General features: G+C 36.6%; 1 protein-coding gene across 3 annotated transcripts in view; it reads left to right on the plus strand.

Annotated features, from left to right (window-relative positions):
- LOC150091435 (SAM and SH3 domain-containing protein 1-like) overlaps nucleotides 1–27,394 on the plus strand; it is a 611,903-nt gene that overhangs the window by 571,053 nt on the left and 13,456 nt on the right. For all 3 annotated transcript variants that reach the window (XM_090375439.1, XM_090375458.1, XM_090375448.1), the window contains 3 exons: nucleotides 9,470–9,685; nucleotides 16,365–16,509; nucleotides 21,762–22,903. In XM_090375439.1, the coding sequence (XP_090231565.1) occupies nucleotides 9,470–9,685; nucleotides 16,365–16,509; nucleotides 21,762–22,903 (1,503 nt within the window). The remainder of the gene's footprint in view (nucleotides 1–9,469; nucleotides 9,686–16,364; nucleotides 16,510–21,761; nucleotides 22,904–27,394) is intronic.

The raw sequence follows: 27,394 nt of genomic DNA on the forward strand, positions 1-27,394 counted from the left end.
TTATCCATTGTAGCAACTTACCCTTAATACCATTCTGCTCCAGTTTGTACAGTAGCCTTCCATGTGCAACAGTGTCACCACTAGTGTCTAAACAAATATAAGATATGGGCATGATTGAGGCAACTTTGCCCCTTGCAAGCACCTCACATGTAACAATCTTGCAGTGCAACCACACAACCTAATCAGTTATGTTCCATTGCAGATTTCAGAATTAATTGCTCACATTTGTAACAAGATTATAACAGCACCAATCTTCATTGTTAAATTGTGTGCTGGCAACCCAGGCAGAATCAGTATTAAAATACTCAAGCAGATAGATCACTTTGTTTATTTTTTGGTGAAACAGGTAATTATTTTTTTATTAAGAGATGACTACACTTTAAACTACATGGCAGTAATTACCTTTGCCAGGTGTAACAATGGTTAAAATTGTAGTTATCTCTTAATGGAAGTAACCCATGAAGGTAATGACATTTAAAAGTAATAATTAGGGAAAGGTAACCTTTTATTTACTTATTTTTTAAATCTTAGTCTTAAAAAGCAGTTTTCTGATATAGCTGGTGAACAATTAAGCTACATATAAGCAAATTGCCTGCATAGCAAGCTGTATTTTCTATAATGATAAAACTGCAGACATGTATAACAGACATGTTATACATTAGCATTAGCATTATTAGCATTAGTAGAGGCATATGATGCAAGAAAGCAAGCTTATTCAGCATCAGCCAAAAAAAAAAAAAAAAAAAAAACACCCCACTCCCATTTCACCCCTCTGTTCGTTCGAAATACCTGTCCAGTTGAGCTTTAAATTTGTTCAGGCTATCAACTTCAACAACAAGTGATGGAAGTCGGTTCCACCAACCAACCACCCGCTGGCCAAAGGCAAATTTCCGCACGTCTATCCGACATCCGTCCTTCCTCAATTTGAATTTATGCCCTCTGAGGTGATTATTCTGAGCAAGATGAAGAATCCCATTGGCATTGAGCATGCTCAAACCATTCAAAGCCTTATACACCTCGCCGGTGCCTAGTCTCCAGACTCTGTAATTTGCAAAACTTAAGCCTTTCTTCGTAAGAGCAACCCTTTGTTCCATTCACTAATCTTGTTGCCCTTCTCTGTACCCGTTCCAGCAGTTCTACATCCTTCTTGAAATGAGGCCTCCAGACCTGTATACAGTACTCAAGATGTGGCCTAACCATTGCCTTATACAAGGGAATAATCACCTCCTTATCCCTGCTAGAAAAATTCCTGTATATCATTGACAAGACACCATGAGCTACTCTTGCAGCTCGTCTGCACTGCTCAGAGAACTTCATATCTGCCTGCACAATTACCCCCAGGTCCTTTTCATTCTCCACCACTGTCAGTGTAGTACCGCAGAGTTGATACGTTGCTCTGGGGTTACTGTTTCCCATATGTAGTACTTTACATTTGTCAATGTTAAACTTCATTTGCCACCTCTCAGCCCATCTGTTCAACCTTTCCAGATCCTGTTGCAGCAGCATAGCGTCAGTAGTGTCCTTAACGACCCTGCCAACCTTTGTATCATCTGCAAACTTGGACATTAAACTTGATATCCCATCATCAATATCATTCATAAACACCGAAAACAACAACGGACCCAACACTGAACCTTGAGGAACTCCACTAATAACATTAGTCCACGTTGAGCAGTGTCCATTGATTACCACTCTCTGTCTTCTGCCACTCAACCATCCCCTTATCCATAGCAGCAATTTGCCTCCAATGCCACACTGCTCCAATTTGTGCAGCAGTCTTCCATGTGCAACAGTATCAAAAGCCTTTCTAAGATCCAAATATATAATATCAAAGTTATTCCCTGCATCCAGTTCTTTTGTGACTACATCATAGTATCCAATCACATTGGTCAGGCAAGACCTGCCCTTAACAAAACCATGCTGCGTCTGAGCTATAACTGAATTCTTGTCTAGATGATCCTGCAGTGCTTCTTTAACCAGTGCCTCCATTAATTTACCTGGAACAGAAGTTAAACTAACAGGTCTATAATTACTTGTGTCAGCCTTTGATCCTCCTTTGTGAATTGGGGTTACATTTGCACATCTCCAGTCAATGGGTACCTCCCCTGAGTCCAAAGAAGCTCTCATAATTATGGCTAGGGGTTTGCATACTTCCTTTGCTGCCTCCTTTAATATAACTGGATAGATCCCATCCACCTCAGGTGCCTTTTTTATGTTTATCCTCAACAATCTCTCCTCCACTTTCCTCTCAGTTATTACAAAATCATCCAGCCCACTGCCAATGTTTACTTTACCTACATCATTCTCCTTCCTGAATAACTCCTCATGCGTGAATGTAGATGCAAAATACTCGTTTAGATTGTTAGCCACCTGAGCAGGATCCTCAACTGTTGAACCATCAATATCCAGTGGACCAATCTGATTCATCCCTTTCCTTCTTGAGTTCAAATATGTAAAGAACTCTTTTCTGTTTTTCTTTGCATCCTTTGCCAAGGATTTTTCGTAGTCTGCCTTTGCCTGCCTAATCTCCTTTGTGACTTGGTTACAGACCAACTTATATCTATCATAGGCTTCCATGTCACCCATTAATTTGTATGTATCCCATGCATTTTTCTTCTCTGCCACATGTCTCATTAATTCATCTGACAACCATTTAGGCCTAAACCTTGAACAATATTTCTTAGTTGGTATGTAAAGCCTGGTAGCCTCCAAGATTAGTTCCTTGAATGCTTCCCATTTTTAGTTTGCTGTTGGTAACGTCATCAGTTGGTCCCACTGTATAGAATTTAAATACTGTCTCAGACCATCATAGTCGCCTTTACGAAACATAGACATGTATAACAGACGTGTTGTACATGTCTGCAGTTCTGAACAGCTTGATAGGAGGAACTACATGCTAAAAGTTGTGGATTAACTCAAGACTGGAGAGACTTTGAAGGGCTTCTGTAGAGAAAATTTTTATCAGCTTGCCTTGCACTTGTAGGTAGAAGGAACTTATTTTGTAGAGAGACGGAATATGTTTGAACAAAGGTGGTGCAAGAGTTTTTACCACTATCATTGAGGAAACCTTAAGAGTTTCCTCAATGATAGTGAAGAATATTTGCTAATGCTATCGAGGCAGTGTTAGGTGGGTCGGAAAACTGCTAGTTTGGGGGTCACAGACTAAAAGATTAACAATAGCTAGCCACAGACAGAAGCGAAATGATTCTTGCACTGCTTCTATTGTAATGAGCAGCAGCCTAGAGAGCAAGTTGCTGGGGATTTCAAGGGCTGCTGGGAGTCATCACAGAACTAGTAAATACATGGGGCTGTGTTAGGGTAACTAAGAGTAAAAACAAGTGCATGTATACTAATGCCAGAAATATAGTAAATAAAATTGATGAATTTGGAGTGCTGATCAAGACATCAAAGGCAGATATTGTTGGGATATCAGAGACATGGTGTCACACAGATATAAGCAGTGCAGAATTGCAATTTAGGGAGTACAATGTGTACAGAATGGACAGACAAGTTAGGAAGGGAGGAGGGGTTATGCTGTTAGTTAAGACTAACAGCATAACACATAAAATCTAAGGAAGTGCATTCAGTTGACACGTGTGGTCAGTGCAATGTTGAGTTTGTTTGGTGTGACAAACACTGGGAAAGAGAAAATGAGAGTAGGAGTATGTTATAGGCCTAATGACGCTGATGAGTACAATGAACAATTGTGCAGAGAACTAGAATGGGCCAGTAAATCAGAATGTCTTGTAATGGGGGATTTTAACTTTCCAGATATTGAGTGGAACTTGTGCATTGGTCACTTGCATGCTAGCAAGACTTCTGTGGATTTGTTGGAGGATTGTTTTCTACAGCAACATGTTTGAGGGGTAACCAGAAGAAGTAATACCCTTGATTTGATTATCAGCAGTGATGACGCATGCATTAGGAATTTGCAGATAAAGGAACCACGGTGACAGTGATCACAGTGTAAGAAATACTGTGGGATTTCCTTAAAGATGTAACTATGATCAAGGGTAAAGGGAAGGGTTTTTGTTTTTGTAAAGGTGACTACATAGGTCTCAGACAGTTTTTAAATTCTATAGAGTGGGATTAACTGATGATGTTACCAACAGTGAATTCTAAATGGGAAGCCTTCAGGGACTTAATCTTGAAGGCTAATAGGCTTTTCATATCAACTAAGAAATACTGTTCAAGGTTCAGGCCTAAATGGATGTCGGATGAATTAATGAGGCTCGTGGCAGAGAAGAAAAATGCATGGGATGCATATAAATTATCAGGCAACACAGAAGCCTGCGACAGATATAAGCTAGTCTGTAATCAAGTCACAAAGGAGGTTAGGCAGGCGAAGGCAGATTATGAGAAATCTTTGGCAAAGGACACAAAGAAAAACAGCAAAGAGTTCTTTACTTATGTAAACTCTAGAAGGAAGGGGATGAATCAGATTGGTCCACTTAATAATGATGGTTCGACTATTGATGAACCTACTCAAGTGGCTGATAAACTGAATGAATATTTTGCATCTACTTTCACACATGAGTAGTTATTCAAGGAGGGGAATGCCAGAATTTTATCATAATCCAACAGGGAGCTAAGTGATTTTATGATATTTAAGAGCAAAGTGGAGGAAAAATTGTTGAAGTTAAACATAAAAAAGTGTCTCGAGCAGATGGAATCTATCCAGTTATAATGAAGGAGGCAGCAAGGGAAGTAAGTAAACCCTTAGAAATAATTATGAGAGCATCCCTAGAGACAGGGGTGGTTCCTATGGACTGGAGATGTGCAAATGTATCCCCAATTCACAAAGGGGGTTCAAAGGGTGACACCAATATTTATAGACCTGTTACTTTAACTTCTGTTCCGGTGTAATTAATGGAGTCACTGGTTAACGAGGTGATACAGGATCACCTAGACAAGACAGCAGCAATAGTTCAGAAACAGCCTGGGTTTGTTAAGGGGAAGTCTTGTATAACCAGTTTGATTGGATACTACGATGTGGTCACAAAGGAACCGGATGCTAAAAATAATCTTGATATCATATACTTGGATTTCAGGAAAGCTTTTAATACAGTTGCACATGGAAGACTGCTGTAGAAATTGGAGTGGTATGGCATTAAGGGCAAATTACTACAATGGATAAAGGGATGGTTGAGTGGGAGACGGCAGAGAGTGGTAATAAATGGACAATGCTGTATGTGGATTAATGTTATTAGCAGAGTCCCCCCTGTGTTTGGTACTGGGCCCATTGTTGTTTTGTGTATTTATCAATGATATCAGGCTTAATGTCCAAGTTTGCAGATGATACAAAGGTTGACAGGGTTGTTAATGACACTAAAGACAGTATGTTACTGCAACAGGATCTAGAAAATTTAGGCGGATGGGCTGAAAAGTGGCAACTTAAGTCTAACATTGAGAAATGCAAAGTTCTGTATATGGGTAGCAGTAACCCAAGAGAAACATACCAACTGTGTGGTACTACACTCAGGAAGGTGGAGAATGAAAAAGACTTGGGGATAATTGTGCAGTCAGATATGAAGTTCTCTGAGCAGTGCAGACTGGCTGCCAAAGCAGGTCATGGAGTTTTGTCAATGATATATAGGAATTTTGCTAGCAGAGACAAGGAGGTGATATCCCTTTGTTTAAGGCAATGGTCAGGCCACACCTTGAGTATTGTATACAGGTCTGGAGGTCTCGTTTTAGGAAGGATGTAGATTTGCTAGAACAAGTACAGAGAAGGGCAACAAGATTGGTGAGAGGAACAAAGGGGTGCGCTTATGAAGAAAGGCTTAAGTTCTGCAAGCTGCAGCATCTGGAAACTAGGCACCTGCGAGGTGATCTGATTGAGGTGTATAAGGCCTTGAATGGTTTGAGCAGGCTCAATGCTAATGAGATACTTCTGCTTGCTCAGACTAAGAACCTGAGGGGGCATATATTAAAATTGAGGAAAGACAATTGTAGAATAGATGTGCGGCAGTTTGCCTTTAGTCAATGGGTAGTCGATTGCTGGAACAGACTTCCATCTGTTGTTGTGGAAGTTGAGAGCTTAAATAAATTTAAGGCTGAACTAGACAAACATTTGGAGTGACCGGATGGGTATAATGGGAAGTTTTTTTTTTTTTTCGGCTGATGCTGTATAAGCTTGCTTTCTTGCATTATAAGCCTCAACTAACACTAATAGCCTATTTTATCCAGCCCCCAGTTCCGGAGGTTAAAATAGGCTTATCTTCCATCTTCATTAAAGACTATTCCTAGTTACACAAAATTACTAATTTGTTTCAATTTTTGGTTATTTAATTTAATGCTCCAAATTTTCCTTATTTCTTTCAGCTTTCATAACTTGTACTTTTGTGTAGCTAATTGTCTCTGTAACCTTTATCTCTTTTATTCAGAGATTCTTGAAGACCTTGCAAGCTACTGTTTAACAGCAGAATATCATCTACTTATAATAATGATACAATTTTTATATCTTTCACTAAATTCTGTTATAATTTATATTCTTTCATTAAATGGTTATTGTAAACAATTAAGTGACGATAAAGTGCAGCCCTGCTTCACACCAAATTTATTTTCCATTGATTCCCTCAAGCCTCACTACAGATTAGCCTATTTTTATACAAGCATTTTTATTCCCCTTAAAAGATTATCCTTGTTTGCCTTTTCAAGATCAAAAATCCTAAATGCAAGTTCTTGTTATGTTACCATGACTTTTCTATAATTTTTCTATCATTATTAGCTTTATTTTTCCCTAGGAGACACCTGGTTATGGCCGTTGACCAGGAGGTGTGTATATATACATACATATTGTATTACACATTAATTAAATTTAATTGGTGTATAACAATTAATATTGTTATATTTATTATGTAACTTTAATTTAATAATAAATAATGGAAAATTTAAATATTTACATAAACACAGATATGTACAGCAAGACAGTACAAAACAAGAAAGCATAATACAAACTGAGGATTTTACTTTTCATTTTTAACTGTTTACACAATCAGTCTCCCTCGCCCAAATTTCACTTCATTTTCATTGTTGTTTTCGGCATTCAAATTTCTTCGGTGGCTTCCCTTAATCATCTGATTGCAGCATTTAAAAGTGGAGGTATACATTTTGAAAATTTTCCTCCTGTAGTTTTTCTGTGCATAACCTTTCTGAGTCTATGTGAAGATTGTTGTTGTTCCTGATGGTGTTGGACAGAAAAAATTGCTGTAGTCCAGCTGTGTTAATGCATTTCTGAGTGCATTCTAGTGTGAATATGAATACATTCTGTGTGTGTGTGTGTGTGTCTCTTGTCTTGTGTGAATATTTGATCCTGTCATTTCCTGTTTGGCCTAATGGGTCCTCTCAAAGGTTATATTCATGATGTCTTCGACTTCAATATGTCAAACTCTTCTCTAAGTTGCTTGCATAGATTTTACCTGATGCCAATATCCAGCTTTATTTTCCTTTTCATATGTTGCCCCCCCCCACCTTCTAGAATCTATCAATTGGAACATTATTCCTCCGTTTAATGTCATATAACCACCATATGATACTGTTACCTCCTCCAGCATTTCAAATTTAATTTCACCTTCTGCCCTTCCATACATTCCATTTTCGTGACCTTTCAAATAATAATTTAAAATTTTTTAGTAATAGAGAGCTTACTCAAAATTTCACCAATTTCGATATTCGTCTTCTTCAGTGATGCAAGTGATGAATTGTGGCATGTAATGCAAGAAAGCAAGCATATGAGCTTATGTAGCATTAGCCAAAAAAAAAAAAAAAAAAAATTCACATGACCATTCCCTCTAAATGCTTGTCCAGTTCCTCCTTAAATTTATTTAACCTATCACCTTCCACAACGACAGGTGGAAGTTTGTTCCAGTAATTAACCACCCACTGGCTAAAGGCAAATTTATGCCCCCTTAGGTTCGTAATCTGAGTAAGTGGAAGAATCCCTTCAGAATTCAGCGTGCTCAACCCATTCAAGGCCTTATACACCTCAATCAGATCACCTTGCAGGTGCCTAGTCTCCAGCCACTGCAATTTGCAGAACTTAAGCCTCTCTTGGTAAGAGGATCCCTTCATTCCCCTCACCAATCTTGTTGCCCTTCTCTGTACACTATCAAGCAAATCTACATCCTTCCTAAAATGAGGCCTCCAAACCTGTACGCAGTACTCAAGGCATGGCCTGACCATCTGCAAACTTCGACACTAAGCCTGATATACCTTCATCAATATCATTGATGAATATACAAAACAACTGTGGGCCCAACACCGAACCCTGTGGAACTCCACTAATAACATTAGTCTACGAAGAGCAGCAGCCATTGATTACCATCTGTCTTCTCCCACTCAACCATCCTTTTATCAATTGTAGCAACTTACACTTAATACCATTCTGTTCCAATTTGTACAGTAGTCTTCCCTGCGCAACAGTGTCAAAAGCTTTGATGTCAAAATTATATCAAAATTATTTTTTGCATCCAGTTCCTTTGTAACCACATCATAATATCCAATCAGATTTGTTAGACAAGACTTTCTCTTAATAAACGTATGCTGTGTCTGAATTATTGCTTTTAATCTTTTGTACACCAGAAGAACCTTCAAAGAAGCATATTTCATCCTTTGGCCAAGCATAGTTTGATTTATTTCACACTGAAACTGTAGAAAGACTGGAAATATTTTTTGCCAAGAAAACCTCAATCATCCCAGCAATGCTCATAGCCCATGGTCTCTGATACAGAGACATTTGGGAATTAAAAAAAAATAGTTATCTCAATCTTTTGTACACCAGAAGAACCTTTAATGAAGCATATTTCATCCCATCCTTTGTCCAATGTTTTATGTGGCCTTAGCCATCAGTAGGAAATAAGGAATCTCCTTTGGCCAAGTATACTTTTGATTTATTTCACACTGAAACTGTAGAAAGACTTTGGAAATATTTTTCCAAAGCAGTGCTCTTAAATCCAGCCCTTGCAACATAAGTAAAGATCCTCTTACTATCTACTTCCATCAGTCATGGTCACAAGGTAATTTAAATTATAACTTATAAAAATTTTATTGCCATCAATCATCATTTCCAGAAGTCACCCCAGTTTCAGGTCTGATGACAAGTGTAATCTCAAGTAAATGTCTTAATAATAATACATGGTAGTATAGCACCCTTTATCTCAAATTATATCCTTAAGGCGAATAATAGCACAACATAATGTCTCTTTTTCAACTGATTATAACCAGTTGTAAATATCAATTGGGGGAGGAAGCCCTTGTCTGTTATTTTTGCTATTTTGCTATGTTTATATGTATTTAACTATTCACTTATTTTTAAAAATTCTTTCAAATAAATAATAAAAAATTAAAATAACCATAAAAAGGATCAAAGGAAACTTATGTAATACAATTTATACTAATTATATTATTTTATTTATTTTTTAATTACTTGGAGAGTGCTTTTACAAAATTTTAAAATTTATTTTTACAGGAAGGAGATATTATTGATATCATTGAAAAACCCAATACTGGTTTGTGGATAGGACGCTTGCGAGGTCAAGTAGGTCACTTCAAATTTATTAATGTTGAAGAACTTCCCAGAGAACATCGAAAAAGCCGCCGCCACACTAAAAGACACTCAGATGAAAATAATGATATCAATAAACCTCAAACTTTAGATGATCTTTTACAAAAACTTGATCTTCAGGTAAGAAGGATATAGTGTACTTTCATATAAGTTTAATTTCTAAAGAGGATTCTATTTAAGAAATTGTCTCTTGTCCTTTTCACAATTCCATTTATTCTCAAAGTATATACCAGTGTTTTAGGCAGAGAACTGGTGATAATTAGTATAAGAAAATTTTGTTCCTGTACTGGCTATTAAACTTACTTTTTTTTTTTTTTTAATTGATGCTATCTAGTTTACTTAGTCTTACCTCTCAGACTCAATAAGATTCATTATGATTTCTATTAAATCATATAGGATGTAAATAACATTGAGCCATATGATGTGTGTGTGTATATACGCACACATTATATTCTCAATGGTATTCAGATGCCAGTGCTATCCTAGCAAGTGGATGCTTACCTTGGAAATTAATAACTGTAGGCCTAACAGCCATGATCCTTTTGTGAACATATTCCATTGATTTATAGCAGTAGTAGCTGATATTTTAGTCCATTTTTCCTTCATAGTTGTCAACTATATTGTTGAGCTAATTTCAAATTTGATTCACAGCAGGCCTGGTCAGTCCAAATCACCTATCAGCTTTTTTGAAAAATATCTTTTTTTATTTTTTTGGCACGAACAAGTAATCTTGATTATGCCATAACAATCAGCATTATTTAACATAAATTTGCTTGCTTTTGGGTTGACTTAAGTTATTGGTGTGCTACAATGTTTGTTAACAACTCTTGGCTGATTTTACAAATTTCTATTGTTAGTGAATTTTATTTTGAGTTTATTTCAACTGCACTATTTTGCAGAGATTTCACACATTTGAAAATGCTGATTTTACAATGTACAAGGGGTGGTCAATAAGTATTGACCTCACCTAGAAATACTTGAGTTAGGGATTTGAAATGCGGCTCATCAGTTGCACATTTAGTTTCTATTTTCTAAATATAAGACTAGTTTTTATTTTCCTATGTTATCAGCCCGAAACTTTGGTGTGTATTAAATATGAATACTGTGAAAATACTTACTTTTTTCCAGTTGGCAATGCTGCTGCCACTAGCATGAAAGCTCAGTTCTGCTGAAATCTGGAATTAGCAGAATAGTATTGTGTTGGTTCAGACACACAGCCTACTGTATACACTCCATTATAATGAAGTACATGTACAGTCAAAATTTCCAGATTTGCATATTAAACATAACTAAACCTAAACACAGCCACTTTTTAAAAAAAGAAAAAAAGTGCTCTACTTGAGTAGAAATGCACTTTTGCAACTGCCAGTAGCAGTTCTGGAACCGGTATGGCTGGACAATCTTTATACAATCCTTAATGTTTAAAGCTTTATATTGCGTGTAACTACTGGTTGTCTCACCTTCTTAAGTGGCACCTAGGGTTGCTGTGTGCAGGTTTGTTCTGCACCACAAAGGCACCTAAACAAGGGAGTTTAAATTTTTAAAAGTAAAAATAATACTTATTCTCATTTTTGTTTGTATACATTACTATATGAGGTGTGAAAATAAAATTGCCAGACAGGTGTGGTCACATTCAATGAGTTTGAAAATAAATGGAAATGGCATGTTGTAGTTCAAACTTAAGAGATCGTCCAGTAGGCTGACAGGTTGCAAATACCAGTTTCATTAGTAGCATTAATGTTCTGTGTCATGGCTTTGCAATGGAACAAACAACAAACAAATATTAAATTTTGCTTTAAACTGGGAAAATCTGCAACAGAAACGTATGAAATAACTGTTTACATTGATGAGGTATTAAGTTGTACCATTGTTTGAATGGTGTAAGCGGTTCAAAGACGGGAGTGAGGATGTTCACGATTACCCAAAAAGTGGGTGTCTGTCACCCTCTCAACATGATGATAGAGTTGAAAAATTGTGGCAAGTAATTATCGTTTAACCCTTAGAATGATGGCCGATGAGTTAGATATGAATAAGATGATCTGTCAAATTCTGCATGAAGATTTAGGGAAAAAGAAGGTCTGGGCAAAATTTGTGCCACACAGCCTCATGGATCAGTAGAAGCCACAAAGAGTGCCATCATGCAAAGACTTCATCCAGATTTGTCAAGACTATCCTACTTTCCTCGACTATATTGTCACTGGAGATGAGTATTGGGTGTGACCCAGAGATGAAGTGTCAGAGCATGCAGTAGACTTAAAAAATCATCACCAAGGCCCAAAAGGTTTTGTTTACAGAAGTTCAGGATCAAGATGATACTGATCATGTTTTTTGACAAACTGTAATTCACATCTGGAGGGGAGAAAGTCAATGCTGCATTCTACGTACAGATGCTTCAAAGACTATTGAAGCACATTTTCCGGGTGAGGCTACAATTCCTAGAGAAAGGCAGCTGGTTCTTATTGCATGACAGTGCCACCCGCCCTTTCTGCACTTGTCGTGAAGTCATTTCTGATGAAATATGGCATTATACAGATCAACCATCCATGCTATTCTCTCAATCTAGCACTAGCAGACTTCTTCCTCTTTCCCAAGGTGAAATCTGCCCTGAAAAGAAAGATTTCAAGATAATGAGGACATAAAGAAAAAATGTATGGGATGTTAAAGGTTACAATTCAAAAAATAAAAAGGACATCAAATATCCAGCTACCATCAGCCATAAGACCAGTTCCACATGGACCTGATCTGCCTGTAAAACCTCCATCAGAAACTTTGGAGTCCACATCTTCTTCCACTGAAGCAGAAGCTAAAGAGGTTAGTGAAGAGGAATGTTATCAACCAGAAAATATTTTAATGGCACAGCAATTCACACAAGTCGAACTGAACAATTTAGTAAGGGACTTAGGTCTTTCAAAGTATTCTGCTGAAATTCTGGGATCCAGACTTCAAGCGAAGAACTTAATTGCTCCAGGTACATCATTTTCCTGGTACAGAAATCGTGAAAGGGAGTTTATATAGTATTTTTTACAAGAAGGTCCTCTCATATATTGCAGTGATATCGCTGGTTTAATTAGAGCCTTAGGAGCTCCGTCATATGTTCCTAGTGAATGGAGACTATTTATAGACTCTTCTAAGACTGGTTTAAAAGGTGTTCTCTTGTATAATGGAGATAAGTACACATCTGTGCCAGTTGTTCATTCAGTCTACTTAAAAGAAACTTGACAATCTAAAGTTGCTTCTGGAGAAAATTAAATATCAAGATCGCGAATGGCAACTATGTGGAGACTTAAAAGTGTTATGTATGTTGTTGTTGGGGGAACAGGATGGGTACACTAAAATGCCATGCTTTATTTGTGAATGGGATAGCAGAGCTAAAGCGCTGCATTGGACAAAAAAGCAGTGGCCTCGGAGGCACAATCTTACACCGTGGTCAAAAAATATTGTGCACGAAAGTTTGGTGAAGCCAGATAAAATACTTTTACCCCCACTGCATATCAAGTTATGCATAATGAAGTAATTTACTAAAGCACTGAATAAGGATAGCAACTGCTTTAAGTACCTTTGCAGTAAATTTCCCAGTTTATGTGACGCAAAACTTGAGGGTATCTTCATTGGTCCCCAAATTAGAAAATTGGTTTTAGACGGTCAGTTCGAAACTACTATGACTAACGCTGAAAGGGAAGCCTGGATTGCTTTTAAAAGTGTAATGGAAAACTTTCTAGGAAATCATAAATCACAGGATTATGAGAAAATTGTTCAAAATATTCCCGAAAAGCTTTGCAATTTAGGTTGCAATAAGAGCATCAAAATTCCCTTTTTGCATGCCCATCTTTATTTTTTCCCTCAAAAATCTTGCACAGATGTGCGAAGAACAAGGAGAGAGAGATTCCATCAGGACATAAAGGAAATGGAGCAGAGGTACTAGGGAAGGTAGAATACAAGCATGATGGCCGACTACCGCTGGTGTTTATAAAGGGAGAAACCTGGCACTGTACTTAAAAGAAAGATTAAGCATTCTTTTTAAACAAAGAGACAAAGGTGTGATTAATAAAATTTTCAGAATTTTGATTAATACTTGTTAGTATTTACGTATTTTTTGATATATGAAAATGTAATCCTATCAATTTGTCATTACTAAATACAATAAAGTTATATACGTTTGTAAAAAACAATACTTTATTTCTTAAATTGTGATGTATCTGAATGTGATAGAAAAAAAATCTAAGTCATATTTGAAATTCAAACCCCAGTGAACAAACTTAAATTTGTAAACAAGTGTAATTGCAAAACCCTCTGCATCACATGTGTGACTAGAAAACTGATGCCAGCTGGAGTTATAAATTATGAGGTAATTTCCAAGGAAAATTACCTCACTGTTAGCAAAGTTGGACTGGAGAAAGTTGAAGGACAACTGATGTGGGCAGTGGTTGAATCAACCAATAATTGGGATCCTGTCAGAAAAAGTATGTGGGCTTGGCAGACTGTAGGTGGAAATGGACAGCATTGAGATTGGAAATGAGACCATGTGTATTTTGGAAATGAACAAGGAATACTATCAGTGACTGATTGCTTCTTTTAACATTTAAATTGAAATCCTCTGTGATTTCAATCTAAATGTTAAAAGACATTTAGATTGAAATGTCTCTTCCCTGTTGTTTCTTCCAACTTTATGATTCTCTTAAACTTTTGAGTTCAGGCTCCTTGAAGCGGTACTTGAAATTTCTTTATCACTATCATCCCTTTCTTCAATATGCACTTGTGCCTGCAGTTCAATCAAATTATTTGTTGGGAGTTTTTCTTTATCAAACTCCAGCAACTCGTTCACATCTTTAATATCCACTTCCATGTTAAGATGTGTCACAGTGTTTAAAATATCCCCTCTGATATTTTCTTGCATTTATTGTAAATCTTAGTCATGGACAAACTGTGGGAAAACTTCAGCTGGACATCATCATTCTTCTCTTTCTTGGTTATTCCTTTCCACTTTTGTCTCTCTCTCTCTCTTAGGTTAACTCGGGAATTTTTTTTTGGCTGGTGCAGCATAAGCCTCAGGCTTCCTTGCACCGTATAGCTAATAATAATAATAATAATGTAACTGCTGAACTGTACATCTTTTTGGATGCCTTCATGACTCTTTTCAGAAACTTTTAGAACATTGTAATAAGTGCATTCAGTCGGGTGGTGATTACTTTGAATAAAAATAAAGCCATTTTTGACCCCCTTCACTTTGTGTTCTTTTTATTGCACCAGTTCGAGAACTTTATTGTCACACCTCGTAGACATTACTAAAAAGTTACTAGCCAATTACATTAGCATATAAATTTGTTTTCAGCCATGAGTTATAAGAACCAAGAATGATAAACAATATATTAAAATAACTAACTCCAATTATTTTTTGGAGGGGGGAAGAATAAAACTTTGCACAAAGACACCTTATAGGCACATTGCATTCCTGATGACACCTGAACTTGTAATTCTCACATACCATATCTTGCACCTTGCATTATATTGACAAGAGCATCTTGAATAGCCGACCGGGCTAGCCGAGTGGGTAAAGTACCTGCCCGGCAACCCAAAGGTCGCGGGTTCGATTCCCGCCTCGGGCTTGGATCAAAGTACTGCAAAAACCTTGGGAGGTACAATATGGCCACAGAAGCCGATGTGCCAATCAAAAAAAAAAAAAAAGCATCTTGAATTACATCACTACTTGTTTGCTGTGGAATCAACAGACTTAGGAACATTTAAACTTCAGGAAAAAAAATCTATGGTTGAGAGATAAGATGAGTAAGGGGGGATGCAGTAACATAACAGTATTGCAGCGAGTTCTTGATGCATGAGAAATGAGTAGAAGTTGTTCATAATAGGTGTGGTGTGCTGCCATCAACAACTTCCAATCTTTTGCTGCCTGCTACTCTGGATACTTTCATTGAGTTACCTCTTGCAGCTGGTACAACACTGCTACTTATCTTTTCTTTTCCACAGTGGCACCTTGAGAAATGAATTTATAGTGCACAATACCATAATGGTAAAAAAAAAAAAAAAAAATTTTTTTTTTAATGTCAATCTCTTTTGCTCTGCCTTGCCAAAATCTTTTTGGTCACAGTGAATACGGTGATTTCCAAGTCTGATTTCTACTTTTTTTGTAGGTCATAGAAAAAACACCAGGTCTTATTCCTGGTGATGATGAGCACTAGAAACAACAGATGTTTGCCTTTATATGAGCTCACCACTAATTGTCATCCACTCATTGTATTGATCATCCTCAAGAGTATGAGGCACATGCTGAGAAACCTGATGCATGTGTTCAAATCATAATTTAATATTTAAAACTTCTGCAAGCTTTATAAACAATTGCACAGGGGTTCTGATGCATGAATTTTTTTCAGAGTGTGATGGCATTCACACAGTAGGAGAAGAATGAGAATTTTCTCCAAATCCACTACACACACACAGCAACAAAATATATTGAATGATTGGTAAGCTTCTACATATGTGCAGAGATGCAATATACATAGGTGTAGATTTGTATCAACACATAGCAAGCCTGCAATTTTACAACAGAAAATTCTGCTGCATTTATTGACTACAGTGCTGTGCAGCTAGTCCAAGAACTTAACTGCATTATGTATAAACAAATTTATTAACTTTTGTTTATTTTAATCTTATAAAACTTCTAAATTCATCCTTATGAATATATAGTTGTATATTAGCATTTTGCCTCTGACTAGATCAGTGCCATAAAACCTAATTACTTAAGTCATTTCGCAACAGAATAACATAATTTCCAGAAATAAACTTTCAGGTTTATATGAACGTCTTAGTGTTAAATGGCTACAACAGTTTGGATACCTTTCGCGAGCTGGAGAAGGAAGATTTGATGGTTCTGGGGATCACTAATCCTGAGCATCAGCTTAAATTGCTTAAGGCAGCAGATCAACTAGATGAAGGTATTTGTTGAATTAGATATTTACAGTCATAGTCAACATTTTAAAATTATTGAAAAACAAAGTTTTTATAAAATAACATTTTATTCAGGAGTTCTAAATGTTACATAGGCTGCATCTGAGCAACAGAACTGTATATAATATATACACTAAAAAACTTACTAATTAAGTTCAGAAAAAAATCATAACTTGTATGTTCATATGTACATAAGTTCAATGTTGCATAAAATTAAAATGTTATGCTTATGCAACATTTTCATTTTTAAAAAAAATAGCTATAGGTACAAGGACATTTTTCACAAAATAATCAATGAAAACTAAATATTTACAAGTAAAGTGTAACTAGTTAAATATTTACATGCATCTGAAGCAGGGCTTGGCTGTTAATAGTTCACCATAGCTGAACTTATTCATGAACAATGGGAGTTGCCAGGAAGTTTTTTTTTTTTTTTTTTGGGGGGGGGGTGGTCAATAAAGCTAAAAGAAAATTAGTAATTACTCATACTCGAGATGGTATGATTGCTTTTCTTTCTTTTTTAAGAGTGAGTGACACTTGACCACATTGTTAATGTTAAGAACTGCCTCAATTTGAGATCTGATCTTAACCAGTTACATACACAATACCAGCAGGCTTCTCTAAGTGTTCATAGATAGCAGACTATTCTCAATGAATAAAGTATGATTATTACAGCTATTATATCATTACATCTTGCTATAAATGGCACCACATTAAGTTCCCATTCCACATTTACAATATCAGGTGCCTGTATAAGCCTGACAGTATATTCAAACAGCATCTGAAGATAATATTTACAAGCAGGTGTATTCCACCCCATTTAGATCTACAGTACACAGTCTCACAATTGAAATATTAAAGAGCAAACCCTTCCCAACTTTTTGCCTATTAAAGCATGGAAAAGGATACAGCAATCTTTCTAATACCTTGAATAATATAAAGAAAGCACTACAGCAGTTATTAAACAACTGCCCATATGTACAGTTTGTAGCAGAAGATGGACAATAATTCTTTTAGCATCATTTGCTACATATGACAAGTACACAGTATGAGTCAGACACTTCAAGCGATCTAGATGCAAAAAGTATCTAGCCAGCAATCACCAATGCAGATGAATACAGTGTCAAGTAAACTGATGAGCCTAAACATTATGGAGGCACATCCGTAGCCAGGTGGGAAGGAGCAGCAGTGCGTAGCACACGCTTCTTGATTAGACCGGGGTTCGAGCCCATCACCACCAAATACGGAAGATGTGGAAAGGTCAGGGAATGACCACCGCATATCCCGGAGCAATATGGCCTTAGTTGCTAATGCTCCTAAAAAAAAACCAAACCAAAACCTAAACATTATGACCATCTGTCTAATATGTTGGTCCTCCATGTGCAGCCAAAACAACTCATACCCCATGATGCATATACGCTACAAGATTTCTAAATGTCCTGCGGTATCTGGTACCAACACGTAACCAGTAGATCCTTTAACTCCTGTAAGGTCCATGGTTGAGATGCCGCAGATCAGAGTTGCTGTTACAACACAAACCACAGATGCTCGATGGGATTGATTTCTGGGGAATTTGAAGGCCAGGACAATACATGGAAGTCTCCCTCATGTTCCCCGAACCAGTCTCAAATAATCCAGGCGGTGTGGCATGGCGCATTATCCTGCTGAAAGACGGCACTGCCAGAGGGGAAGACCGTTGCCATGAAAAGGTGTACCTTGTCAGCAATGATGTTTAGGTAGGTGGTAGATATCACAGTGCCAGGCACATGGATGACTGGACTCCTGGTATCCCAGCACAACATCACCCAAAGCATGACATCGCCGCCACAAACCGGCTTGTTTTTGTTCCACGGTGCATCCAGGTGCCATCACTTCCCCAGGTAAACGATGCACACGTACCCGACCGTCCACATGGTGCAACAGGAAATGCAATTCATCGGACCAGGCAGCCTTCTTCCAATCGCTCAAGGTCCAGTTTCAATCCTCATAAACTACAATGTGCCCATTGCAAGCGCTGTCGCCGGTGAAAACGGGGCAGCTATGCAGCCCCATTTTCAACAGGGTTCAATGTATGTGTGCTGTGCCATATTACTACTGTCATCAGCATTCCAGTTACTGGCGAGTTGCACCACAGTCGCCCTTCTGTTGCCACGCACCATCTGGGAAAGCCTTCGCTCACCTCAAGCATCGATGAGGCGTGGTCATCCAACAATTGTCAGAGGTTTGTGGGTCCCCACAAACCCCTCGGACCACTCTTGGTAGGTACTAACCACGGCTGACCATGAGCACCCCACCAGCCGTGCCGTTTCGGATATGCTGTGACCCAAGTTGCCTGGCCATTACAATTTGGCCTTTGTCAAACTCACTTAAGTCCACTGCCTTTCCCATCTGAAGAACAAGAGTAACACTGATTAACGCAGCTTAGTATCAGGTGTTTTTTATACCATGTCCCAAGCAACACACACATGCCGTAGTTCACCTGCAGTTGCTTCGATTTGCATTACGACTTACTGGTCATAATGTTTTGGCTGATGATCAGTGTAAGTTGTTTTGGGGAACTGACACTAAATTGAATCCCTAACGATGGCAAGTTCATATCTGGCAAGAGAACACTTTACTACATTGGTTAAAATGTGTTTGTTTGAAATATAGATAACTATACAGTGAGTGGCCAGTTTATTAGGTAAATCAACCTAGTAGTGAGTAGGTCCCTCTTTGGCTTTAAGAAAGCTTGGATTTGTCATGGGATGGACTCAACTAGGTGTTGAAAGCATGCCATAGGGATTCTGGTCAATATTGACTCAGATCTTTCCTGTTATTGCAAATTGGTGGCTTTGGAGCTTTACTTTGAAGAGCTTCTTTTGCCTCATCCTACAGGTGCGGGATTGGATCACTATCTGGTGACTAGGGTGGCCACTACAGTATACTAAATTCACTCATGTTTCTGGAACCAGTTTTATACAGTTCTGTCCATGTGACATAGCACATTATCTTGTGGAATAAACCATTCAGAGATGGATACACTGCAGCCATGAAGGGATGCATCTGGTTAAAAACAATCTTCAGATAACCATTCAAATGTTGCTCCTCAAGGAAACTAATGTGCGCCACACTATTACACTGCCACCACTTGACAAGGATGGATCCGTGGACTTGCATTGAGTTTCACTATGTTCTGGTCCTCCCATCAGTGTGAAACAGCAGAAATTCTCCACTGTTCAGTGTTGGTGTCTCTGAGTTCACTATTAGAGTATTTCCTTGTTTTTTGCTGATAGACATAGACTGCACGTTGGTCATTGGCTGTGAAATGCATGGCAAGATATGAGTTGTGCTTTCTAAAATGCTTTGTTAGTTACCACTGTTTCACTGAGTTGCTATTTGACTGGCTGCAGCCAAATAAATTTGACATCCTGCACAAATCTTGTCAGCCTTCATGGCCTTTCACATCAATGAACTGTTTCCAACCACGGGATTGCCATTGGTTGGATATGGCAATCTCCTGCATATGATCTTGATCATGCCATTTAAATCTTTTGTCTTGCCTGTTCTGGCACAGCATTGTATACACACAACATCTATGAGTTTTCCTGCTGGCTTTATATTTGCATGGTACAAACACATGCTGTTACTTTAGGAATGCTCCATTATTTTGTGAAAAGGGTATGTGCACTTAATAAAGTAGCCACTGCATGACAATAGATACTTAGGTGCAATGTACAGATCGCCAATTTTACAAGAAGTAAAGGATATTAAGAATAATAATAAGAAAAAAATAAAAGTTTAAAGAAGGTGAAAAACTAAGTATGCTATACACATTTAACAAGAAAATAAAATATAAACTGTAATTACATAAGAGAATAAATTAGCAGTAAATTATGGATTATCTTAATTTTATTTTCAGATTAGGACCAAAGATGTTTAGAGAAGTATGAGAGATAAACAAACATTAATAATAACTGAAAGCATAGATTATTATTGTCAACTTCTTCAGTGTAAGACAACGGCCATAAAAATCTATCTGTAGCTCCAGTGCTATGTAAGTAATTGTAAGTTTTTTAAATTAATTCAGTTGATTAAATTAAACAGTTTGACAAGATACAAATGCTATAAAATTGTATATTTGTATTGGAGATGGATGGAGAGGGGAACAGAAAACCAAGTTATGGCAAGTCTGCCATAATAATCATTCCCCTCCCCCCACATTAGTTGGAGGTTCAAAACACTGTATTATCCCAGATAGATTATTATGGCTGTAATTGTCTGAAGAAGTTTGAAATAATCAATCATTTCAGTTATTATAGGTATTTACATTCTCTCACTTTATTAGTAATCTCTGTCCCTAGTCTAAAAATAAAATCTCACCACTCCCTCTCACATCAATACCAACATCTATAAGTTATTGTCAGTTTATTCTCACATAATTACAGTTCACATTTTTTCTTGTTAAATGTATATACCATACTTACTTTTTCACCTTCTTTACTTTTTTTCTTAGGGTTGGCATGTCAACCATTACACCCAACTATATAATTTCTTACTTATTTTGATAAAAACATATGTGTCAAACCATATCAGATGCCTGACATCTGATATGTTGATAATATGTCTTGAGAAAACAATAATTATAGCAAATAATGAGGAAAGTTAATCTAAGCCATTTTAGAAAAACTAGACATACAGACAAGAGTACAAATCATTGGAAACATGGGAACACTAAAAAAACTGAAATCACATTATAAAGTGTAGTGTATGTTCTCAGCATACTGTGTACTTTGTAGTAAAAATGAGCAATAGAGCCACACCTAAAATGGTGAATTTGAAGCTGATATCGATTAAATTCTTCAGATCCTTATTTGCAAAACATATCACAAACTTCACTGAAATCTAAAAGTCTGAATTTCAGTGATATTTGACTGAAAAGTATACTTTCCATAAAAATCTAAAAGATATAACCTTTGGAAATCTCAGCAAACTGGAAAAGTTTGGCTTTAAAAAACTGAAAGATTGATATAAATGAATTCGTTTATTCTATATGGCAGTCATTATACTATATAAAGCATTGGCTGTCTACATAATCATGAATACAATTAAATAATTTTGTAAAACAATCAAGTAGTTTTCCCTTACATTTTATAAACAAGGGAAAACTTGATTTATTATTATTTTTAACTAATCTGGGTGAATATAAAAAAATTGCATGATATCTTTGTTCATAATAAACAGCCTTATTTTATTTTAGATTCAACTGCTCAACTCCAGTTGCCAGCAGAGCTCCATGCTCCTGTTGAAGAAGAAAAGTCACCAGATAGAATAGCATTACATAAACAATCACCAAGAGATTCTGGTTGTTATGCTAGCAATGAAAATATCCAACGAGAAATGGTAAGAAGTCTTCCTTCAAATGGCTCTCTGCCTCTAGAAAATGGTGATCAAGATATTAGCCAGTCAGAAAGTGGGATACAATCCAGTGAAGGGCCAGATTCAACAACCACTATTAATAATTTGGACCTGAGTGCTAGCTCTTCTGGAAAGTGTGACATAGCCAGTTGTCCAGAAGATACGGTTACATCAGAAGCTAAACAAAATTATGATGGTGCTACAAACTGTGAACTGAACATTCCCCCAAGTCTGTCTGTTGATAGACTATCACCAAATGATATTACTGCAATTAAAGAATCAAAATTAGATAAAAATATATCAGATAGTAGTGATGATCCTGATAAGGAATCAAAATCAGCCAAAGATAATATTCAAGATGTTCATGAAATTGAGCAGAATTGTGGAGATATAAATGGACCAAAGTATTTCCCTTTTGAGAAGGAGCATAAAAAACCACTCCCATTTGCAACCTTTGCAGCAGAACTAGAAATGGCCCTTGCTAATGGAATGTATGAGCAAACCACCAGAAAGTCAAGGGGGAAAAACCCACCACCAGTTCCAAAACGAACTACACCACCAAAGTATTATGCATTAACTCAGAAAATTAATGAATGTCATAATGTCAACACAACACAGTACTCTAGCAGTGTTCCAACCTGTTACTCTTATCATTATAATCAAGATTATTCAGACAATCATTCAGTTCTTCAGGAATCTCCCACACACATTTCCTGTGGATCAGGATTTGCCAAAAAGGTAAAATCTGCCACACTACCTCGTAAGAAACCTGAAGAAGAAAATGTTCCTTCTCATCAAACTCCTGTTGATATTTATGTGAGTGTAATGGAGAAGAAATCCTCTAAAAAGGTTGGCCAGCGAAAAGCCAGCCTACAACCGCCTTCCCGCAATCCCCGACCTCCATCTTTATCACTCCTGACTGCTGTAACTCGCAAGCTGGATGAGGAGGGAATTGATCTTTGCCAAGATCCATATACCGATAAGGTAAGTTAATACTAAATTAAGTGTAATGATCTTGTAGTTTAAACAGCATTACATAAAATAATGTTACCAATAGAAGTCTAACTTAATAAATTTTATTTATTTTAATATAATGTTATGCTGACAATATTTTAAAGCTACTTTAACACATTTTCTGACACCTCTAAAATATAACTTTAAAATATCGTCAACTTCCTACCTTAATGCACCAAATTAAAATCAAGAGATTTTAATTTCTCTAGACTGGGGAGGGTAGAAACATTTGTGAGATTTCTTCTCACTATGGCTGAATTAGTCAGTCTATGACAAAGGTTGCTTGATAAAAATATCCAGTTTTTCTTCTGTCAAATCAGAAGAAAATATTTCTTAAAGTCAGGTGGTTTTAAAACTCCTTCATGCATATATATGCCAACCTGCAGTGAACATGCTAACATTATAAACAACTGAAACTAGTTATTGTTGACTAACATCCAAAATGCTAGGCAAGTTTTTATTAGAGAGCTACTGTTTGAAAGATAACATGCTAAATCCAAGAACTTTGGTTCTTGAATCTAGCATTCTTCCTCTTGCTCAGACTACACATGAGGGAGCATAAATTCAAACTGAGGAAGATGTGTGGAAGTTTGCCTTCAGCCAGAAGGTAGTCTCTAGAGCAAAGTTTCTGGCATCCCCCTCCCCCCATACTTCTCCTTCAACCCATGCACGGTACTAAGTACTGTAGGTTTTGATACCTTTCGTGCTTGGGGTTTTCATAAAAAAAAACAAAAAAACTTCCATCTGATGTTGTGGAAGTGGGTTGTTTTAGTAAATCTGAGGAAGAAGTAGACAAACTATTGGAGGGGATTGGAAAGTGATGTGGGAAATTGTGGTTTTTTTTGCTGATGCAGTATAAGCTGGAAGTGAAAAAGACCTGTGGGTAATTGTGCAGTCAAATATGAAGTTTGCTGAGCAGTGCAGACAGGCTGTCAGGGCAGGTCATGGTCTTGTCAATGATATATAGGAATTTTGCTAGCAGGGAGAGGGAAGTGATTATCCCATTATACAAGGCAATGGTCAGGCCACACCTAGAGTACTGTGTACAGGTCCGGAGGTCTCGTTTTAGGAAGGATGTAGAGTTGCTAGAGCGAGTACAAAGAAGGGCAACAAGATTGGTGAGGGAAACAAAGGGGTGCTCTTACCAAGAAAGGCTTAAGTTCTGCAATTTGCAGGAGAGTAGGCACCTTCAAGGTAATCTGATTGAGGTGTATAAGGTGAGCAAGCTGAATGCTGATGGGATTAAGAACCTGAGGGGGGGAGACACAGTTTCCAATTGAGGAAAGACAGTTGTAGAATAGATGTTCGGAAATTTGCCTTTAGCCAGTGGGTAGTTGATTGGTGGAACAGACTTCCACCTTTTGTTGTGGAAGTTGATAACCTAATTAAATTGAAGGTTGAGCTGGACAGGCATTTGGAACAAATGGAGGGGTGAAATGGGAGGGTTTTTTTTTTTTTTTGGCTGATGCTGCATAAGCTTGCTTTCTTGAATTATTTGCCACTACTAATTTTTTTCAAAAACATGAAATTTTTTCAAGCCAAAGCATAACGTACAATGTGTGTGGGTGTAATAAGGATTGATTGATTGATTTAGAGATTTCTTATGCACATCGGCAATATGGCCATAGTGCACCATACATATAGTGTTTAATGAGGATACCTATAATAGAAATGAAGTGAAGATAGCCATCCACATGTAACAAATAGGTCTGCAATAGGAAGAAAAAGTAAGTAGTATAAATGATTATTCTACTCCTGTCAAGTTAAATCTTTCTGCAAAGGCACTTCTCTCAAATTATTTTAAATTCAAATTGAATATAAAACTACTTGCCTTTAAAACTTGTAGTTCTAATGTCAATCATTTTATGTATTAAAGAAAACTTGTGGTAATGGCAAAAGTCTTTAGGATTTGTGACACGGCTCTTGTCAGAATTGTGACATGGCTCTCAGTTGATACATCCACACCAGTTCTTTCATTAAATTTTTTTTTTTTCCTGCTTGACCTGACATTTAACTGATGGGGAAAGAACTGCTAATTCTCTCCAAGCAGTTAATATAGGCAATCAGATGGTTAAACTGACAGTAGATTGAACCAACTGTTCAATCCAACCACTTCAGAATATATCTGTAGACCAGACAGAGTTGTAAGCACTCTTGATACATAATAGGTAGGTTTATACTAAGTTTAACAGTTGCTTGATCGTTAATATCAGACCAATTGCCACCAGCATTAGAAAATTTAGTTTCACAAATATTGCAGTGTGCTTCATATTCATCCTTTAACTCTCATATTCTTAATAAACTGAGTGTTTCTCTAAATCAGTATGAATTTATACTGCTTTTCTAAGAGCCATAAATGATAATAATGCAGAGTTCCAGGTACTTAGTCATGTATTTTTCAACAAATTCTAAATTCAGATTTTTGAGTTCAAGTTTTTATGACTTTCTCATAATTTGTCTTAGTGCTTATCTGATTTAAAATCAGAATATTATGTTCAATGCCTTGAAAGTTGCAATCTTTCATTTATACAGAGATAAATTTTCATTTATCTCTGTATTCTAATATGAATTATTCTAAGGTCTTTTGTAAAATTCAATAGTTTTCCTAATGTAAGAATAAAACCATCCACCATTTATTACAGAGGTGTGCCAAGACAAAATCCTAAAGTTAGTTAAAGCCATGCTTTCCCCATTATTACACACGTGGATAGTGAAATTTTGCCAGTAACAAAATGAGTGTTGAACAGACTTCCAGTGGCATCTAACAAACAAAAATGAATACACCCAATTAAACTTTAAAAACTTCTCTGGAGTGGAACAGTATGAATATAGATTCCAAGAGAAGATGAGTGCGTTGGTGGGAACTGTAGACTACTTTTTCATGTAAATCAGTGTAGTACCACACGTAAGAAATAATAAAGGTTCAACAAACATTAATAGAATTTCAGTGTAGTTTTATATGCAAAGTTTCTGAAGTAGTTCATAGAAATTTGTCTGATAATCTTAAATTGAAATATACATTAATTTGTCTTAGTGCAGTTATCTTGATCCTAGTCTAAACCCAGGGTTACACTCAACAGTACTTCTAATCTCTAAGAAATTAGCATAGATTTTACCTGATATAGAGTGATATTTCTCTGTAATTACTGGAGTCTTTCTCCAGTCATCCAGAAAATTTTCTTTAGAAAAATAATTCAGGATTATTCAATCTAACCAGTGACACTATTTTCCCCTGTAACTTTTAGCATTTCAGGTCTAATTTCATTTCCACCTGCTGCCTTTCCAGTCTTTTTTAATACAATAGCAAAGACAGTATTAAAATTTCCTCATACTTTGAAAATGCCATTTTCTGTTTTAACTCTGCTGTTTTTCCCTTGTTCTGAGATTTTTAAATAATGGCAAAATGTTTTCCTACTTTCCTGGTACTTCTTTTCCATGTCTCTTCCAGCCTTCGCAAGCTTTTTCTTTGGCCCCTCTCTCTCTCTCACAGATCTTAGCCCTCTTGACCCTTTCTCTGTATTCTAATAAGGACCTTGGGTCAACTGTGGCATTCAAGTTTTGTTTTTTGACCTTTTGCTTCCAGTAAAGTTCTCAGAATTTTTTGCCATTTGTAAGTTCAAATAAAAATACAACCAAATAATTTCCATTTATGAAACAAATCTGCCAGACACTAATGCTTATTGCTTTCATTACTGGTTTTAAGGTAGCCATCATGTTGTGGAGTACAAACTATCCTTAATAATTTTTTGCTAAGAATTTTTTTCCCCTTTCATTTAGACTCTTTTGGAGAGTCTAAAAAGACATTTTCTGAACAAAAGTTGTTAACACATGAAACATACACACCTGTGCCTATTTTCTGTATAATGAAAAGATTAGTAGAAAATAACTTTTAACAAAAATATTTTAGGGCAGAAAGCCTCAAACCAACATTAGTTAATGCATTTATATCATCACTGCATAATTGAATTTTTCAGACAAGCCAAAGTTTGTACAATAATGATGCCAATGTACTAACTTCAGTTTATCTGAAAAATTAAACTCTGTAGTAATGATATAAGATAAGCTTTTGCTTCAACTTTTTGCCACTATTGTTATTAGTGCTGCATCAATTGGAGAGTGTAAATAACTAGCAACAATAACACAGCAAAAAATGGAGAAGTGACTTAACTGTATCAATGAATTATAAATAACATAGGATTGTTAACATATGTTTTTATTAGAAAGTTTACATAATGTTATTCTGTTAACACTTTAAAACAATCATCAGACATTATTTAACACTTCATGAGAAGTTAATTAAAACTTAAGTTGGTGGGATCTGAAGTTTTGTTTCTATCAATTCGTAAATATTGATGAAGATATTTTTAAAAGTGCATGCCAGTGTTCCAAACAATACATTTAAATAGACAGTTACTCTTCATTTGATCTGTAAATGAATGAATATAACATTGAAGGTAAATA

Source organism: Mastigoproctus giganteus, chromosome 1, assembly GCF_048544385.1.
Source record: "Mastigoproctus giganteus isolate SK-2022 chromosome 1, ASM4854438v1, whole genome shotgun sequence".
In the NCBI taxonomy this organism is placed as follows: domain Eukaryota; kingdom Metazoa; phylum Arthropoda; class Arachnida; order Uropygi; family Thelyphonidae; genus Mastigoproctus; species Mastigoproctus giganteus.